This window comes from Python bivittatus, unplaced genomic scaffold (assembly GCF_059951505.1).
Source record: "Python bivittatus isolate LINGU-HERP-01145 unplaced genomic scaffold, Pbiv_v1 ctg000070_np1212, whole genome shotgun sequence".
Taxonomy (NCBI): Eukaryota; Metazoa; Chordata; class Lepidosauria; order Squamata; family Pythonidae; genus Python; species Python bivittatus.
The window spans coordinates 23256509-23276905 of NW_028277034.1; the positions used below are offsets into that span (position 1 = coordinate 23256509).

The 20397-nt window shown below is 38.0% G+C and overlaps 1 protein-coding gene across 1 annotated transcript; it reads right to left on the reverse strand.

Annotated features, from left to right (window-relative positions):
* Positions 1 to 580: 580 nt before the first annotated feature.
* Positions 581 to 19187, reverse strand: CUNH4orf51 (chromosome unknown C4orf51 homolog). Its single transcript, XM_025172752.2, has 6 exons — positions 15866 to 19187; positions 7642 to 7697; positions 5306 to 5370; positions 2363 to 2447; positions 2177 to 2268; positions 581 to 1608 (listed from the first exon to the last, which is right to left on the reverse strand). The coding sequence occupies exons 1-5, from the start codon at positions 16102 to 16104 to the stop codon at positions 2183 to 2185; spliced, it is 531 nt and encodes a 176-aa protein (XP_025028520.1). The 5' UTR covers positions 16105 to 19187; the 3' UTR covers positions 581 to 1608; positions 2177 to 2182.
* Positions 19188 to 20397: the final 1210 nt, after the last annotated feature.

Genomic DNA, 20397 nt, shown 5'->3' on the forward strand with positions numbered 1-20397 from the left:
TTCATTACAATCAGTCTGCTGGCATGAATCTGAAAAAAAAATGCTGCTGTTTTAAGGAATATGCCAATTAAAGTTAACATGACTCTTAATGTAGCAGTGCTTTTCAAAAATCAGACTCACATAAAAGCCTGTGAAAATTCTGATGATTTAACAATAGGAGAGAAGAGCTGGGCTCATGCAGGTCTGAAGCACTTCTTCCAAATCTTTTTCCAAGTATTTGCAGCCCTACTTAATGCTGCCTAGAAGCCAATTTCTCCTCTATTGCTTTCCCTCCTCATGAACCACTCACACTATTCTTTTCCTCTTCAAATCAACTCTTCCTCCTAAATCTTCTCACGTATGTACATACTTTGCATTTTACATCCATCAGTCTCAAGGAGCCACAATGAATGTGATCATTCACATTTCTAGTACAGGAAAGGGCATTTGACTGTAAAAAGTATTTCTGTGATTGTGAAGTATGCACAGTGGAAAATCATAGCTGAGGTCAAGTAACAAATGTGAGGATAGATCTCTACTCTTCATTAGTTTAAACAAAGAAACAAAAAAAATTAACACTTAATTTGTTTAATCCGTACTAGATTGTTGAATATCATTTCATGTTTTATTTTAATTTCTTTCTTTAATCAGGCAGCCAGACAGTTAACAGGAACAATTATGTCGAAATAGGGATACTTTATTTCATATTATTTGAAAAAGACATTTTGAAACATTGTTTTCTTTTTGTAACCTAGCCATAGAGGGATACAGGAGGGCTTGTAGAGGTAGAATGGGGCCCCTTACTCCGCCTAAACATCCGAATGCACATTGGGATGCTCACCATGAAATATCATGTATTTCTGTTCTTCTTGACTCATGGGGGGAGTTTATCCATCCTGAATACCTGGGAATAGTAGAACTTCTGGAACCACCTTACACATGTGGAGGACACAGCCAAGGAACCTCTGATTCTCCTTCTGACTCAAATGTACTGACTCCTTTTATTCAGTGAGTGGCCAAGGGACCTAAAGGCCTTATCTATTTCGGTATTGTCCGAATGCATGGAAACTGCAAGTCCCAAAACCCCCAGCAAGCATGAAGGCTTATGTTGGAAAATTCTGGATAAAGAAAATTGGTGCGTTGTTTCTGTTCCTCCAAACGTTTCTGTAGAAGCTGGGAGAGGCTTCTTCCCCTCCAGAGTAGGATGTCCCTGCCTCCATATATAAAGCAAGAGGATTTTACTCCAGAATCATGGAGAGTTGAAATACACAGTAAAAAAAAAAAAAAACTCCTTTTCCTTCATGCATGAATGGGCATTGAAAATTAAATTTGGACTAAAGCCTGCTGAATGATGTGTGCCTGTGAAATAAGTTAGTGATATTTTATCTATTTTTGTTATATCTGTTCTTTTTCCTGGACTAAACAAATTTCTTTCTGGGGTATCGTAGAAAGCACTTTTTACAGAGAACAATTTATACTACCCCCACTCCACCCCCATTTGAATCCTGTTTCTCCTGAAGTCAGTAACTAATTCTGAGAAAGTAAACAAGCATTCACTCTGCTCTTGGCGTTGTGATAAGTGCATAGTCCGTTAAGGTTGAGATTTATTCACTTCTCCACTTCCAACAGCTGCAACAGAAGAGAAAGAAAGCACTGTTCAGTGACTATCCCATAGAATTCAAAACATAATAGGAAGTCTGGCCTTTTATATGGATTAAAAACAGTTTTGAAATTTGCTCAAATCTAAGGGTGCTTTTTTGATATCTTTGTAATACCTGGATAACCTACTGGGCAGGCTGGTCAAAGACCGTAAAAACGATATTTGATTGGATAACCTACTGGGCATATGAAATAGCACACAGGAATTCATTCACCCTCTCAGTCTTCTCACTCTCTGTCAGCCCTACACAGATTGCAGGAGCACCTGATGCTCATTCCTCCAAACCTTTTGTAGCTGCTCTTCACAAAACTTCAGGCAGAAGTAGTTTAAACCACTTGTAAATTAAGTGATGTCTGGGATCACTACAAATCAGTCAAGAAATAAGGATCCTTGCAGGTGGGTTACTATATAGACCAGTGGTTTTCAAACTTGGCAACTTTAAGATGTGTGGACTTCAACTCCCAGAATCCCCCAGTCAGCATGTAGAGCAAAAACAGATAATCTTAGGAACCTCAGCCTGCAGGGGACTGCACTTACCAGAAACTAAGTTTTTCCTATGACAGGCCATCCAGTCAGCACATCCTGGCTGCGTAATGACGAAATGAAGTTGTTGTCCCCAGTTTGGCTCCCTGTCATGAATGAAAAATAATTCTTTAAAATGAAAAGTTTTCCCTGGAAAATGGAAAAAAAGAAACCCCAAGGAAGGTGCATTGGAGTGCTCACCCTTTAAACTGGGAGAATTTATCCTCTGCTCAATTGCTCCAAGTGGTGCTAACGGAGACGCAGCAGCAACTGCATTATGTTTAATCTAGATTTTTTTTTCAAAAAGGAAAGGAACAGATGGTGATGAGACTGTAAAACTGAAACTTACAGGGTGCATCATTTTTAAGTAAAATATCTCCTCCTGCCACTGCATGCATTATTTATGGGATTTTTCTGTCCTAGATTGTAAAATAAACAACCAGGCACTAATGCGGCATTTGGTTAATCTCCACTTATTAAAATATCTGTATAAGAAGTCACTGAAAGTTCTGTTTGCTTGGTGGTGTAGAACATTCACTCTGTACATGCTCAGGATTATTTTCCTTTATTCCCTTGTTACAGAACTAGTTCAATGGAAGCCCTGCGTTCCTCACTGTCTAAAAAGAACCACAACTGCAGCACTGAAGCTGAAAAAGCAGAACACTGAACACAAACACACACCATTGTTTCCATGTTCAGCTTCCTCCTCACAGAGAGAAAACAGTAATTATTACCCTGGCAGAAACACCCTCTCTCTTGTCAGAATTTAATTCGAAACACGGCTCACTGGGAATGTGGCCCCCATCCTGTTATGCCAGGACTTACATACTGTGCCTTTGTCAATATCTAGTCCCTCTTGCGTTATGCATACAAAAGTTCAGATCTCAGCCCCCCCAGAAGACACAGTCTAAAAATCTCTAAAGGATGACAGTAGTGCATTGACATACCTTTCAAAAGGACCATTAACCAACACTGATGACTGGCCTCTCCAGAGAACACTTCACAATTTAGAGTTACCAGATCTGGGTTGCAAAAATCTGAATGATCATTAAATGGTAGCAAAAAATTAGTTTTCTGAATTCCTTTGCTGTCCTCTACTGGCTGTCCCAATTTCTGCAGCTCAGATCTGATGGGCCAATGCTATGGCTTTCAAATATAATCCTTTGAAACGCAATCGTATAAAATAAAATTCTCTTCGGGAAGTACAGTCAGCCTTCCTTTGACTCTACTGAAATATTTTGTGCTCTAATCATGCAACGGTGCTGTGTTTCTCTGCAGAAAAAATAGGTCTGGTTTACATAACATGGTAAGGCATGCTATGGGTGCCATAGGTTGGGCTTAATATGCTGAGTACATCTAGGCAATGGTAGTTTATTCAACAAACTATAGCTAACCACACTATGGAGTTGAACATAATGTGTGAACCCAACCATAGTATTGCAGCAAGTAAATAGTGATCATGGGATTTCTAATTAAGACTGAGATATTACAAAACTCCAGAAACATGGTTTGACAGAGATGATAAAGCAGTGGGGATTCAGATTACATTTCACAAAATTATTCAAAGGACTTTCAGTACAAGCCCTTTGAGTATTAAATCCAGTTAATCTATTCTATGGTTTAGCACCCAACCACATAACCTTTATATTTTTGACATTAATGGCTTTCCCTAACCTGGTGTTCTCAGATATGATAGACTTTAAGATTTGTAGGGTATCAGACTGGAGAAGGCTGCTATAGTTCCAGTGAGCTAATAATTTAGCATGCAGCTCTCAATGAAGTTAGAATTCAGAGATATCCAGCTGCAATGAAGTCATACCTGTTATTACACAAAACAAAGTCAAAGTTGTGCATGTATTACATTGGAACATTTCTTTGGAATGTGGTACATTAGGAACAAATCATATTCTAACGCTCCTGCAATAAACTTTTACTTTCTTTACCAGTTTTGTATGTGCAATTCCCACACATTTTTATAGTCGAATAACTGCAATCATTTGTATCAAATGTAAAACTGGTAGAGTCTCTAGAATTATTTTGGAAGACATAGCTGGAAGTGCTCCACCTAATTTGTTTGTTTTAGTCTTTTCTTCTATGCAAATGTCACTAGCTCATCTACCTTAGACACAGGTGTCTTCTGTTATATGATTGGCTATTTGTAGCCAGACAATGTGGAAAGGGGAAGAATAATGGTTGAATCTGTCTTGTCCGCTATGCAGTCTGTCATTATATTCTTCATTTGGTAGGAGATTAAAATGTTCTTCCACAAATCTTAGATCTATAGATCTACTATATCAGGATGAAACTCCACAGAATACATGAAAATCGTGGGCAAGTAAAGTGCCACAGATGACATTTTCCTTTAACAACTTATTTTTGAGGGCCATGGTGGGGCTGGAAGTGAGGTCTCCAGACATCCAGGGCTGAAATGTTCAGCTGTTTTGGGGTGAATTGTAAGGAGAAAAGGGAGAATTGATTTAATACAAAATAGGCAAGTTAATTGTACTGGACTGTTAATATATCTAAAAAATGCTGCTGAAAATCATTATGTGTAGTAAATTAGTCCTGGGTCATCACCTTTGTTTTTATTGTATTAGATGAGTTTTTAACTTGTACACCACCCAAAGTCATTATACAGTAGCCTATAAATTTGATTTATAAGTAACTAACTACATGAATAACCTCTATGCTGTGATGGCTGGACTCTGGCAGAAGCATAAATGGGACCATGTGCTTCATGGTTTTCTCACTTGTGCTATAAATAATATGCATTAACTCTGAGCTAGCAGCCTATGTAGAAAAATATAGCTCAAAGAAGGGGCTATCTGTAGCAAGAAGCAAGGTTAGGAAGATGTACTTAACAATATCTATAGCCATCACATTTCTTGTCATTCTTCCCCATGGAACTCCTTCTCATGACTAGCTTTGCTAAAATAAAATAAAATTCATTGAACATCCTGGGGAAAAAGAATTTTATACCAAAAAGCACTCATCATTTTTTCTAAATCACTATCCTGGTCCAGATAACTTTTCATATCTACTTACTGCTGGTGTTTTCTTACACACATTTGCACATAAAAAGGAAATGGTCCTTGAATCCAATACATGTTCCAATATCTAATGCTTGACTTATTTTCTACTTACTTTCTCCAGATGAACTTGGAACTTGTTCATGTCACTTGAATGCTCTACACAGTTAGGATGAATTCCTAGGGACATAAAAAAGAAAAGGAAGAGTTCTTTCTCCCTTCACTCTATGAATTACAGTCAAGTAATCTTTAGAAAATCTTCAGAAAATACCATGAGGGACTCAATTTATTATCAATTGCAAATTAAAAATTCATTCAATTTGATAATACGCAAATATAGTCCAGCAGAAAATTATTTTCATTTATCACTCTCTTAATTCTTTGCCACCTGCTTTTTCTATTCTGTTCTTGCAGGTCTTTTTTCTATTAAGAAAATATGTAGTATGTTTCAATAGGAGGGAGAAAAACTCTGAGCCCAGCTACATGAGGATTTTCCCCACATCTGCTATGGGACGCTCAACTCCCAATTGCACAATGTTGACTGCAAACCAGTCAGTCCTGGTGCATTGCAAGCAGCAAAATACTCTAGATATTCTTCCTTTCCCCCTTCTATCAGCACCTCTCCTTTCAGTAGAACATACTGTGCTTTCGTTCTTCATTAGGCACACTACCTGTTGCACTCCCTGCTTCTTCACTCACATTACATCAGTGTTTCTCAACCTTGGCAATTTTAAGATGTGTGGACTTCAACTCCCAGAATTCTGCATTACATATTCACACAGTCAATGGTAGATATGTATTTGATGAGGACAAAACAAAGAAAAAGTGGGTTTGGCTTGCAGTGAATGGGAAATTACTTGCATATTAAGAGGGTTGTGGTGTGATAAGGTTCTGCATGACATTTCTTGCATCCAATATATTTCAGCGCCTAAGATGAATATAGCATCCCTAAAATTCTACACATCCTTTCCAGCAAAGCTACAGGAACAGTTCTATAATAAGGGTAGGCACTATTTTAAGAGTGGTGGAAGCTTCTGAAAATGTGCGACTTCCCAATGTCTCTTACCATTAAAGCTATTTTTTACTTTTTTTTTGGGGGTGGGCACATTTTCAACCAAAATCCAGGCTGAAAACACCCATTTTTTTTTCTGATTATATCTATGCTGCAAAATGGATGCTTGCCTCACATTATTTTTTTTTAAGTCAGGTCAGGAAGTCATGTGAATGCCAAAGGAGGTGCTCACAAGCCTATTGGTATCCCTGTTCTGATCAGGCTGGATGGTATTCTAGATGGGAATGTAGCTCAGGGGTGAATTACCTGTTCTACTGCATGCAGTAAGTTGTAGGCTTTGTCATTGGTATTGCTAGATAAAGAAGGAACATTATCTGTTGAGGGCTGCACTTCCTCAGGGTCCACTGTTGGGTTAGGGTTAGGGAACTAATCCTGTGACAGTGTTGCCTCCCTCTGATATGTCACATAAGCTGCTAGATAAGAGGTATGTAACTGCAAATCTCAGGATTTGTAAATCCCAGAATTCTATACTCTATGAAAAAATGGGCTTCATGTAAGAAAGGATCACCACTGTATTTGGAGAATGATTTGGACTGATATCCCGTGCAATGGTTTTCTTTCCAAATAAGACTGGGCAGTTTCAGCATGCTTTCTTAAAAAGTGTGTAAAATCTTACAAGTAGGAGTCTTGGTCTTTCAGACTGATTTAATGCACATTTCCGCTATATTCTCTTATATGCTCCTAAGGCTTTTTTCTTTCGTCAAATAACTTTGTTTTCAAGGTATCGTGATTAAAATGTACATTTTACTTTAACATCAGTTGTCATTCAGAAACAAGTTAGATTATGGTAACTAGTTGGGATGCTAAGATTGGGTGAGGGGCAGAGAGGGTATAGGCTTATCTACTAAGAAACAGCACAAATAGTTCATTTTTGCAGGTAAAATTGGCAGTGCTGACATGCCTGGCCATGTTAGAGATACTTCTTTCCCTCCTCCTCCTCCTCCCTCCCTCCCTTCCTTCCTTCCTCCATCAAGCCTCATTTGGTGAACGGAGCAATTGCAATTAGGTCCATGCATGAAAATTCATTATCTGACAGTTAAGTTACATGCGCAAGTCAGCATCAAAGTCAGACCATATATGTCAGATTCCCTGGTTTCAAATAACTATTAGCTCTGATTTTCATCTGTTGAACTATCCTCTCTCTCAAACATGACAGATACCCATGGAATACAGCTTTCAAGATTTCTCGGTTGAATTAGATGCTAGCATGGTTTGGAATAAATGTTACTTTATTGAGCTGTCTCCATATTGCTAATAATTGAAACTCATCAAATCAAGGTAGTCTTAAAGCTGATATCAATAATGTATATAGTTATCCACAGTTTTTATATCTTTAAACAGTGGAACTTATAGTTTATCACTTTTAATTTCTGCAGTACCTTTTCCATTTCCATAATGTCCAGGGAGATTGTGAAGCTGGTTTACCAAAAATACTCTAGAAAAAACACAAAAAGAGAAGTCTTATTTAATCTATTTTAATTTATTTAGTCTATTGTATTGCACAGAGTACAATTCAGTATTACTAGAAGGAAGAGTACTGAGTTAATTTTACACATGAATTGCTTACTACATATTACAGCTATCTTTATGGACTAACAATACATTTTGATAAACAGAAGAAACTCTTAAGGACTGTATATTCTTTTTCTTTGTGAATATATCTTCTCCTTGACTTCTGAACAGATGTGATTACAGTTACTGAATCCAAAGAAAAAAATAAATCCAGAAGCTCAATAGAATTAAAAGAATACCTTACTGTAACCAGAAAAGTTGGAATAGGGAGAGTGGGACATAAAACAGCTAAACAGTGAAGACTTGATACTGGATAATATCCAATCTGAAGAGTTGTTGAATCAGCATTTCAATAATAAATTACACTGTCCTCAAACAAACATTCTGAAAAAGAACAGAGATATTAAAGGAGCGATTGGTTTTCTGTAGAAATTTGGGGCATCGTTTTTCTTGAAGTATCTCTCTCACAGCTGACACTATGCCCACAATGCTATAGTAGAAAAGATGGAAATAATCAAAAACAGCATCAACCTTCTTCAGAAAATTGGCAATATTCTCTCATTTATAATTGCATGGCAGCTATTCATAACTCAGACTAACTCTAATTTGGTGTTGTATGACTTCAATCTAGCTTTTGATTAAAAACAGTTTAAAAGTTAAATGCATAAGATGAGGGAGACCTATGCTTTTCTTTATAAATATCACTTCAGTCAGAATTTGGCTAGAAACCAGTACTGTGGAGTATTAAATTACTGTCATTTGAGCTAGTAAAGAATTTTATATCAGCATTAAGCCAGTAAAACTGGAATACTCTGGCCAATGGTAGGGTTCTCTAGAATTGTTTAGATTTCCTTTTCTGAGGGAGGAGAAAGAGATCTTACCTTGAAGAAAGTGATCCAGTTTCAGACTACTCTCTTCACCAAACCACCAGGAAGAGTTTTGTGTGATTCTTTTCAACACTGATACTACAACACTGAATAATATGTACCACTATCACTAACATGTGTCTATGTAACAAACCTCTACTTTCAATATGACTTAAGAGTGCCCTCTAAAGTGTCTGGTAAATTGACCTCATGCTGAAAGACCTGAATATGTAGGATGCAGTTTTTGTTTTCCTCCAACAGCTTCTCCCCTTATACAGTGACGCAACTGGTGAAAGTTAGACTGTGCCTTTATCATTCCTCCCTGTGTGGTCAGGAATGTGTGTTTAGTCATGAGATGATTTCTTATTTGCTGGCTATATTGAGAATAACAGATATAGAGCATTTGCTTTGGTTGGCAAAAAAAAAAGTCAGACGGTGGCTTTTAGTGATCCCCCACATTCTATAACATGAAGGACAGTACTAGAAGATGAAAGAAGGAGCAAGGAACCAGGGAGCCAGATGATCTCTGCAATTATACTCTTGACAATGAACTCTGAACATGCATTGAAACTAAGATCTTATTCAAGAAGATAATAATGACTTTAGGTAGGCTATGGATTTTGGAGGGGAGTGGGATTCTGCATCTAGAGTTGTTGCCTTCATTTCCCCAAAAAACTCATTTGGAGACTTGACTTCATTGGCCATTCAATAGCAGAATTTCTCCTTCACATCTTTCCTATGTGCAAGACTGCACAGTTGCAGAGCTTTTTACCTTTATATTTTTGGACTGGCATAAGTTTTGTTAAATTCTCTGTTTTGGGGCTTAGGTCAGGAAGATCCAACATGCTTTCGTTTCCATTTGTGCTTAGCTTGGCCTGAAAGGAGAAATATTTGGCAGAAGGGCAAAGAAGGTTCTAGCTGGACAGGCTAGGATGTGTCAGGAGGTTGAACCTGAGTGGTGGTAGTACCATCACCAATAAGAGGGGGAACTCTTGGAAGAAAGGGTGTGACTGCAGCCCAGATTTGAGTTGGAAATGTGCCCTCCCCCTTCAATCTGTAACAGTCAAGTACAGGTAGTCCTCATTTAGCAATTGCCTCATTTAGTGACTGTTCGCAGTGACAATGGTGATGAAAAAGTAACTTTGTGACCAATCCTCACATTTACAACTTTCACAGGTCTGTAAAAAGGAAAGCTGAAGTAAGTTCATAAGCATAGTCACGTAACCACTTTGCTTAATGGCCAAGTTGCCAATCCCAATTGTGGTCGCTAAACAAGGATTATCTGTATTGCTTTTTTCTAAAACAAAACTTCCCATAGGATTTATTCATATCTTCATGCCTTGAATAATAATCAAATGTGTACTGAAAACTTACTGATTCCTTACATAAAATTATATTGTTCTCATTAAGTTTATTATTACTTCAAATGTCAGAAATTTCATGCTGTACAACCAGGATAGGCAATAGGGCTGCTTGAAGGCTCAAAGGAATGTTTTGTTTTGCTGAAGCTTCAGACAAAACATCACTTTGAAGCTGCTTTGCACATCAATATGGTTTGCCTCACTGCTAAGAGCAGAACCACAGAAAGTCTTAAGATTGAAGTGGTTTAAAAATTCAGCAATAAACCGAAGCTACTAGGTTGCTTCACTTTGTTCTGCACTGGAGCCCTTCTCAGCATTCTCCTGCAGAGCACAGGTAGGGGAGACAACTGAGACCGTCCTTCTTCTGTAAGCGCGATGGGAGAGTATGGGGAGGAATGGCTACAGTGTGTGCCAAAGGCACTCAGCCTGAAACCCTTTAGTGTGTGCAGAAGGTCTTCCAGGCTGGGCAGCTTCAGAAAATGTGGGATTTCCTGCGATACGTGCTGAAGGCATTCACTGTGTAGCTCCATTGCTACACACTGATGGTCCTTCAGAATGCTTCCCAAAAGTGGGAAAAGGTACTGACACATCTGTAGCACTTGCTGAATAATTTTATCCGACACCATGGAGGAATGCAAATGGACAGAGGCGAGTGATGCATCTGTTGACTTGCCAACAACTCTAGCCAGTGCCATGAAGGCCTTCTGAGCATGCTAAAATTCTTCCAAGTTGAGTGGCTTCAGGAACTGCCCTTTTGGTGCATTCCAAAGGTCTTCCTGGTTGTGTGGCTTTGGCACACGTATTGTGGGGAATCCTGAATCTCACCCAGAAACACTTCATGCAAAACTGGGGAAGAAACTTGAGATGAGCTTCTCTTGCAACACTGGCTGAAGCAGTTTGAGGTCACCTGCATTGCTTTCTCAAAGCAAATCAGCAAATCACATCACCTCCATGGTCTGAATCTCTTCACTGAAACAAATCTACAATGCTTCACATAGGCTTAATAGATTAGGCAACCCATGGGTAAGGTAGTCTTGTACATTACTGAAAGACATCTTAAATATTACCAAAAAACCTGCCACTTTCAAACACACAGATGCACATATCTGGAAATCCCACCCCCTGCCCACCCACGGAGAACTTGACACAGGCAATATATATATCCCCTCACCCCAAGCACACAAACTTCATTGAAATACAATGACAAGCATTGCAGAAACGTGGATCTTCCACTTTTTCTCTACCATCTTAATTCTTAACTATGAATCTTGGAAACTGTATGAGGGATTTCTAACCCTCATTTATAGTGTGTTCATTAAGGGAGAGCTCCTTGAATGATTTGAAATGCTTCTGCCTAGGTTTATTGATCTCAGTCTGAGTCTTGCTGTTTGTAAGATAAGCTACCAAGGGATTCCCCCTTTGTCTCTTGATTATTTACACCTTCTTTCTTTTCAATTACTTTTCCAGCCTGCTCACAATCTCTCACACCTAATGTAACCCAGTGCTGTGCTATACACTGCTTTTGAAGTAATAACTAGCACTTTGAATTAGCCCCAGAATATAATGGGACATCATTGCAGTGACCTTATAACCAGTATTACTATGCAATGGTGGAGTTATAAGATTTACAGTTCAATTATTCAAGCATTCCAGAATAACATGAGATCCAGCCACATAGAAGAGACTCAAATGCTGTAACAGTAACATTTAAATCTGGACTTAGAATTCCACAAGGCCTGTATGGAAAAGCAATAAGAATTATATAACTGTACGGGGGAAGAAAATTTCTGTCATTTCATACAGCCATATCTGTATGTCTGTTAAAATTCTGTTTGGACTTATGGATATTTCACTCCTTTAAAATCTGAGATATACCAAATTCCAGAATATTTTTCATCACTGAAATCAACAGAACAAAGAGAAAAGGATCTTCATATTTATACACATTTCTATTTGTTCTGTTTGTTTTATTTTTATTTTATTATTTTATTTATTTATAAAATGTATATGCCACTCAATTCCCAATGATTCTGGGCAGTTTACAATTAAGAATAAACATTTACAAAACACAAAGAAAATCATGAATGCCCCCCCCCCCCGCAAAAGGAAACCCATCCAACAGAGCTCACCCTTCCACTGCCCCAGAGCCTGGAAGAGCAGCCAGGCCTTTAATAGCTTCCTGATGTTTCTTAGATTTATATTCTGCCTTTCCTCCAAGAGCTCAAGATGGCTGAGATCTCTCTTCATTTTATCCCCACAACCAAACTCTGCAAGGTAGGCTGGATTAAGAGGTCCTGGCCCAAACTCACGAGTGACATATAACATACGTTGTATGTAACCCCCCCAGAAGCAAATGTAGTAAATAAAGACATCCAAAAATATAAACTCCACCTCCAGTGACTACCATGTTATCATCATGCCTTCTGTGACCTGCTGACATCAGGTTTCTTTAAAAAAAAAGATTGTTTGCACAACAACTTACCAATGGAATATGTTAGTAGCTTTATTTATTAGGCTGTTATCACTATGCATAGTACAGATATAGGTCAAAACATCCATTTATACAGTAATATTATTACAAGTATTACATCATAATACATCATTTGATAATCATGGTTTACTGAACTGTCCAATTGTCTGGGTTTACTAGAGAACACTGAACCATCAAATAACTAGATGGACAGAGTTTGTGTAATGTACCATATGGATGGCTAGTTTGTGATTGAGCCAACCATATCTTCTATGTGATAAAAGCAGCTGTGGGTAGTTTATTGGCTTATTTATCTTTGGCTAATGTTTTCAATCTAGGCCCAAACTGTTGAGTGCACTTAGTGGCTTGCTTTATATACCACAATAAGCTGTAATGGGGTTTGTTTGGGTTTTGCTTAGCTTGTTGAACGAACCCAGTCATTTTAGTTTGTAAACCATGGCATATGGCTGAGGATGCTATACAGATCCAGCCAATTGTGTCTGTGTGAAAAAAAAAGTTAAATAAATAATATCTTAGTTCAAAGTAAGATCAGAAGTTCTATCTTCTTATTTTAATCTCATAAGGCTTGAGAAACACTAGGTTTGGGGTAAGGATGGGAAATCACAATGTACATAAAAGAAAAATTTAGCATATAGGTGTATGCTGTATTTATAGCATGTGGCCTTCCTAATATCCCCTCTATGTCCTTAGAATATTGCCCATCCTCCACAAGGGAAGGCTAAATTTATGGACCATTTTTGTTTGTTCTGGAGATAGGGCAGGATGGAAAGATTTTAAAGGACAAAATACTTTCTTTGGGTCTTTTTAAAACTTGATATTCATTATGCTGTTTCAAAACCACCCAAAAATCAGGACAATTTTTCATATTTGGGAAGGAAAGCAAAGTGGATGCCTTAAGCTTCAGGCTTAAGTACCTGATTTGCCCTTTGACCATCCCAAACAAGCCCAAACTTCTGGCCACACCCACTTGACAGGCACCCCAAACAGCCTTCAGAAAACTTTAAAATTATACCTCCCGAAAGTTATGCTTTCCTGATTTAGCTGTTCTTTCTATGACCATGCTTCTTCCAAACAATAGCTCCTTAAATTACTGTAAACAGTTTAAAAAAATTCCAGACCATTAATATCTATACATTTTTTCCTGTAGTTTATGGGCAAACAATTGTACTTTTCAGAGTTGAAATTGAGAATTAAAAAAGAAAGCTCCATTGTTCATGCTGTAATCCTTCTCCAGTAGTCTGTGTCGATAGCAATTAAAGAAATTTATGACAAAACTACATGAAGTAAGTGTACTGTAATGTGTAGTTTGGCACTCAGGTAGTAATGCTGAAAGTTCTAATTAGCATCAGCCAACTCCTAGGCTTCTAGAATCTTACATCGATTTTTAACAAAAATCTCAAGAACTGCAACCACGAGCATATGTTGACATACAGAACATATACAGTATTCACATGCAAAGTCATGATAATGGATATGCTAAACCTACACCTAGTTTCAGAGAGTTGGTATAATTGGATTATCTTGACACACCATAGCTGAAATGGGCACTATATACAGCAGCTGAGAAGCTACTTTAAAAATGTATTTTGTGTGCATACGCACATGCTCATTGAGAATGTTGTAGAGTAGTATTTTCTGCTCATGTTCAGCTTCACATTTCAGTTTGCCCATAGACAGTGTGGAAGAATAATGAGAGAAGAGATTGTAGTTGCTATCTTTTGGAATAAATGGAAGTTTATAGAAGAGCAAACCACAGACAGCCTGGACCAAAAGGAGACATTTCAGTGCTGACATATCAAGATTGTCTTGTATCTACTGACAATGGCAGGACAAGATTAAAGAGCAATAGATTTCTGTATCTGCATTAGTCATAGGTGTCACACTGCTGTAGGCTTGCCAGGCCACAAGTTACATGGAAAACAGAAAAACGCTCTAATTTGGCTTTTCTCATCTGGTGCCCTCTAGATATATTGGACTACAAGTTTCATGGGCTTAGCATTGCTAATGTGAAACTGATAGTAATTGTAGTCTAACACAGCAATATGGAAAAATCATCTCTAATTTAAAGATATATTTCTATTATTTATGTAATCCTACCTACTTTGGCTTTGATTAAACTACAATGCTAGATTACAAAGTCAAAAGTGTCTCCAGTCCTGTAAATATAAGGACTGCTTATTTTAATTTTAGTTTTCATGAGTCAAGGGAACTCTGAATTCACAGATCCCTTGGCTGATGAAAACTGAAATAAAACTAAGCAGTCCTCATATTTATAAAATGGAGACACTTTTGACTTTTAACAATTGAAATTCGTCTTTTCAAAAACTTGCCTTCACTTGCTTGTCCCTTTTTCTCAGAGAGCTTTGGGAAAAAATTCATGCTGACTTTCACACAACATATACTAAAGCACCTTGGAAGGAACATAAATTCATAAGTATTAGAGAGCGAGAGAACCAAGTTCCAAAAGTTCTCCTGTCCCATCTTTTGTCTCCTGGGCACAGCTATCTTTCCAATAATATATTTTACCATTTTTACACTAACTTTCTCCAGCCTGATATATGCTCCCCCATTCCATGCAGGAACAGAAGAATCAATAGAATGAAGGAGATTTGCTTTGGTTTTATATTTTGGTGACAGGTCATCATCCTGCTATGAGAAGAATATATGAAACTGTGTTTCAGATCATGAAATAACATTATCTAAAACACAACAACTGTAAGCTATAATGAATGCCTAACCACCAAGGCAGCTGAAACTAAGGCAGCCTTCTGGAACAAAGTATTCTCCAGATGAGCTGGTGGGGAACTGTTGAAGTCCAACATATTTGAAAGGCACCATGTTGGGAATGCTGATGCAAACAGTATTAACTTGAGTGTTCGGAAGGCAATTTCATAACACTCATCTACCAAGCGTCTTGCACAAGAAATATCTTTGAGGTGAAAGTTTTATAGAAAAAAATATTTCCTCAGTGTCAGCCTCAAATAGTGTGAAGCCAAAATGCCAGTTTTTTCAGTACAGCCAACCATTTGGAAAACTTGTTACTCTGCTCCAGCTGCAATTGGGTTATAGATCAGAACTACTTTTGCAGGAAAGATAGGATATACATTTAAACAATATACGATTTAGTTGTTCACATGTAATTGCAGTGAACTTGACCATACCTACTTTAGAGTAGATACTCATAGATTTAATAATAATAATTAATAATTTATTAAATGTATGTGTCACCTGACTCCTAGCGATCAGACAATTTCAGTAACTGTTATCAGTTCCTACTTTCAGCTTGATATCTCTCACTGATCTCTCTCTCTCACACATACCAAGATATATACAGTACACAGGCACTTTTGCTTCCTAAAGTTAGGTAACTTACTTTGGTGGATGAGGTCTGTGTACTCTGGTAGGAGAAGAGGGAGTGACCCGAGCCCGTGTAGAGACATCCAGTCCTTTATTTCCAAAAGCAGCAGCATAGGAGGTGGGGCAGTCCACATATTCCTGGCTGTGCTGTACCCAGGCTTTGCCTGCAAGGCATTTGATCTCCTCAAAAGCTTCAGGAGAAAGAGGACTGAATGGAACAGGCAACCTGGGTGCCAAAAACAGATACTTGGCCATGAGGAGTCTCAATTCAAAGCCGCAATTTCACACAACTTTTGGCACCTCTTTCCACACTCCTGCCAATAGCCTCTTATGGACTGGTCTACAAAATCCTGCAAAGAGGAAGGAAAGGGGAAACAACAGCCTTGCCCTTGTTTATATACGTTGCTAAGCAACAGCTTGAGAAATCACAAGCATTGTGAACAGCATAAAAGAAAGGCAAAAAGGCAGGAAGGGCTGAAGGGCTGGTCGATATGTTGCTTGCTGGCTTGAGAATAAGTCCCATCATGTTAAATAGGACTGCAAGTTAAATCAGTACATCTAGAAAAGTACAGTTTTACTCTGTAACTTTTCATATCGATACACATGGCATTGTTAGTTCATTTGGAGTTGTCACCAAACAACTGCAAATTCCAATTTCATTATTGGCTAACCTTGTTCATACATTGCACTAAACTATACTTTGAGATTGTTTGTTGAATAAACCACAAATAGCTGAATTCATACAATACATAAAGGTTGATAAACCTGCAATGGCTTGATCCATATACATCACACTAATTCAAAACCCAACAAACTACATTATGGTCTCCTACCATAAAAACAGGGGAAAAAATGAGGATCAAACATGACCAATTATAAGCCCAAACTGGGTCTACTCTGTGGCAATAAGGGCAGAAAAGCATCAGTACTTCTCTGTCATAACTGTGGCTGAGATGTGCTGTCCAGCAACCTTGTTTAAGGTGACATCTTTTTGCATCCCTAGAGACTGCTCTGACTTGTTTGGAAGGTTTTTAAAGATAAATCTCTCATATTTACTCAGAGCTTGGCACCTCTTAGGCAAAATCTGGTGATTGGGATGACATCCTGCAAGATCATTTGGGAGGCATTTGACCCATTGGATGCCAAGGAAGTGGAGAACATCCACTACAACATGAGTTCTAGACTCCTGCCCCTTGTGGCTTTTTCAAGTTGTGTGGGAGAGTGTTGAGAGCTGAATCAAGGAGCTTGTGAATGTTTCTTCATGGAAGAGGGTAGTGCCAGTCTTCCTAAAGGAAGCAGTAGTATGCCCCTTCCCAAGCCATCCCCAGATCTGGCAATTCTGAACAACTTCTGTCCCATCTCCAAACATCTCTTCTTGGGGAAAGTTCTGAAGAAATAGGTTGGGGTTTGGCTTCAGAAGGTCTTGAAAGAAATGGATTATCTAGATCCTTGTCAGTCTTGTATAAGGCTTGAGCACATAAGTGCAATACTTAAAACTGCAATAGTCATTCTTGTGGATGACCTGTGATAGAACCTTGATGGTCCTGTTAGATCTCCCAATGGCTTTGGGTACTATCAGTCATGGTCTCCTCCTGGACTGCCTGCAAAGTTTAGGTTTATACTATTTTATACTGTTTCTGCTCCTTCCTAAGCGTAAAACTACTGTTTTTGGAAACCAGTGGCTTATGTGCTCCAAAATGATGTTCAGATTGGAACATGACTGGAATCAGTGCACCTAGAAAGCCACAGAGTTATCCACTTGGTCTTATGTCCAGACTATTCTTTCATTAATCCAAATGTGTTAGATTATAATTATTAACACCCAAGAGCATAGCCCAGAGCATATGGAATAATCCAGTTTGGTGAACACCAGTTATCTGAAAGTTCCTTTTAAGGCACAAAAGCCTTCTCCCTTTCTGGAGGTGAGAAGAAATCTCTGCAAGACAGAGATGTTGCAACAAGATCAGGTCTTAACTCTGTTGCCAAACTACCTTGGCAACATTATCTTACGTATATATTTCATTTTTAATGCTTGCTTTCTGAAGGTACATGTGTCTGCTCCCTTTCCTCAGCCATTTAACCTTAAATGTTTTGATATAGGGAGCAACAGAAATACAAGCTCCTTATTCCTTGTTTTTGTCTTAGTTCTACAAAAGTAGGTGGGATGGTAGTCTATGCTGAGTGATATTTATTAACCAATATATAGAAAAATGACCATGGGGTTGATTTGAAAACAAGTTAAGTATTTTTTAAAAAAATCTCATAGCAAACAATTAAGCAACAGTTAAACAAGCTGTTTGTGGCTAACATACAAATAACCAGCCATAGAACTGAGTGAGCTAAGAAACAATAATGGATTAATTTCAACAATACAACCTGTAAATCATGGAGCAGCAGAAATGCACTGCTGTGGTTATTGACCTGAGGCATCTTCCTAATGCATATGCCTGCACCCTGAATACATTGTTTGTATATGGCCTTGCATGTAAAACTGAACAACATTATGTAGTTTTTACATGTTTATACTTGACATGTAAGGACCACAGCAACATTATCTGTAACAGACATGTAAAATGAACTTTTGCACTTAATGTTTTGCCTCAAAAGGAACTAACAAAATGCGTAGGGAAAACATCATTACATTTCAACCCATGAATTTCAACTTCGTGTAGCAAACAATTGAAAATCAACAGTTAGGGATCCTTTTTTTGATGGTTCTCAGGCACATGAATTCTAGTGACTTCCCCTTACTCCTACCTGCCTCCACTTCTCAACTACCTCCAGCCAAGAGGAGCAGGGATATGGCTTGTACCCCTTGTTTTATGAATAATGCACTCTCCAAGTATTCATGTTAGAATTTTTAAAAAGCCATATGCAAGAAGTAATAACACTCAAACATGCATGAAGACATGTTGAGATAAAACTTCAGAATATCTGGAAATTGTCATTTCAGTCTGGAATGTACTGCACATTATTATTGCTTGTAATTGATCAAACTCTGAGTTTTAAAAACATAACATATAACAAAAATATATTTTTCTCTACAGCATTTAAGATACCAAACTGAGTAAGCTCAAGATACCACCATAGGAGGAGTCCATAAAACATAGCTTTTGCAGATTATTCTTTCTAGTTTCCCTTTTCCCCTCTCCCCACATTTGGGGCTGCTTTTTAGCAAGGTATATTATCTGATGGAGAGCCAGTCTGGGGTAGTGGTTAAGGTACCAGTAGAAACCGGAGACCATGAGTTCTAGTCCTGCCTTAAGCACGAAGCCAGCTGGGTAACCTTGGGCCAGTCACTCTCTCTCAGCCCTAGGAAACAGGCAATGGCAAACCACTTCTGAAATCTTGCCAAGAAAACTGCAGGGACTAGTCCAGGCAGCTACCAGGAGTCAGCACTGACTTGAAGGCACCCCCCCCCCCCAAATCTGACTACATCTTTTAAAACATGTTTGATTTTATTACTTCTATGAAAAAGAGAATGACCAGCAACAAAATTGCCCTAGCATTATTTTAAAATTAACAATGAAACATTTTCAAGCAACATTTGTATCACTTTATTTTTTTGCCTGAGAGTGTACTGTATTCTGTTTAATTTTATTTAGTTGAGCTTTGTTTATTTTAGCAAAGCACATAAAATGCAGAAAAACATGCAAAGTAGGAGAAATACCTATTTACTACATAACCATTTAGAAAGAAAAGCTGAATAGATGGCAGAAGAAAAGGAAGCAATATGCAGAAGGGCTATGCATATTAAAGGCCACTAAACTTGTATTACAGGAAGGAATTCATTACGAAGGAGCAGGTAGATTAGATATACAGGGAGAAACTTCCTAATAAGAGCAGCAGTAACAATATTGCAGCCAGACTGCAGCAGTTCTCTCAAGCTGCCAAATCTGTATAGAAAAATCAGACTGTAGAATTTGCTAAATACAATTCAAAACTGGCAACATCAGTGTTACAGCGAGATTTAGCTTGCTCTCGATATCCCTATGGATGTTTTTCCACAAATTTGTATCATTAGTTTCTTTTCTTTTCATAATTATGCTGAGTTACTTGAAATTTATCAATTGGTATTTCAAAGTCAAGTGTGTTAGACACAACCTCAGTAGGATTGTAAGAATGAGGACCAGCACACACGCAGCTTATATAGTCTGATCATATTCATGTTTTCTGTTCTCAGACCTGTTGTGGTCAGTGTGACCTGTTCTTTGTATCTGTGCAGAAGATAGTGACCTCAGTGTTAAATAAAACGCATGCATTCACACTGCCAGAAGTACCTCTGCACAGAGTTTGTGATATTGCAAATTTAACTAATCATGTATAAAATATATGTGCAGCCCCATGGACTGAGATCACAATGATGCAGAAGTAATTATGCTTCATCAACTTATATGAACAAGTCATGAGCAAGATGTTCCTGGTCTAATTCAGTTGCACAATAATGTGGCAGTTGCAAAGCATTTACTTTTTATGTTGAATGGACAAAGACTTCAACTGTCTTTAAAACCCAGTAATTTAGTGATGCTGCATAAATAAAATTTGTTA

What these genes read in the sequence shown, in the direction of transcription:
- CUNH4orf51 (XM_025172752.2), bottom strand. Translation starts at nt 16,104, where the DNA reads ATGGCCAAGTATCTGTTTTTGGCACCCAGGTTGCCTGTTCCATTCAGT. An exon ending in ACATTATGGAAATGGAAAAG is followed by an intron (nt 5,371 to 7,641) that starts GTACTGCAGAAA and finishes TTATGTCCCTAG; the next exon opens with GAATTCATCCTAACTGTGTA. An exon ending in TCCAAGTTCATCTGGAGAAA is followed by an intron (nt 2,448 to 5,305) that starts GTAAGTAGAAAA and finishes AAAAAAATCTAG; the next exon opens with ATTAAACATAATGCAGTTGC.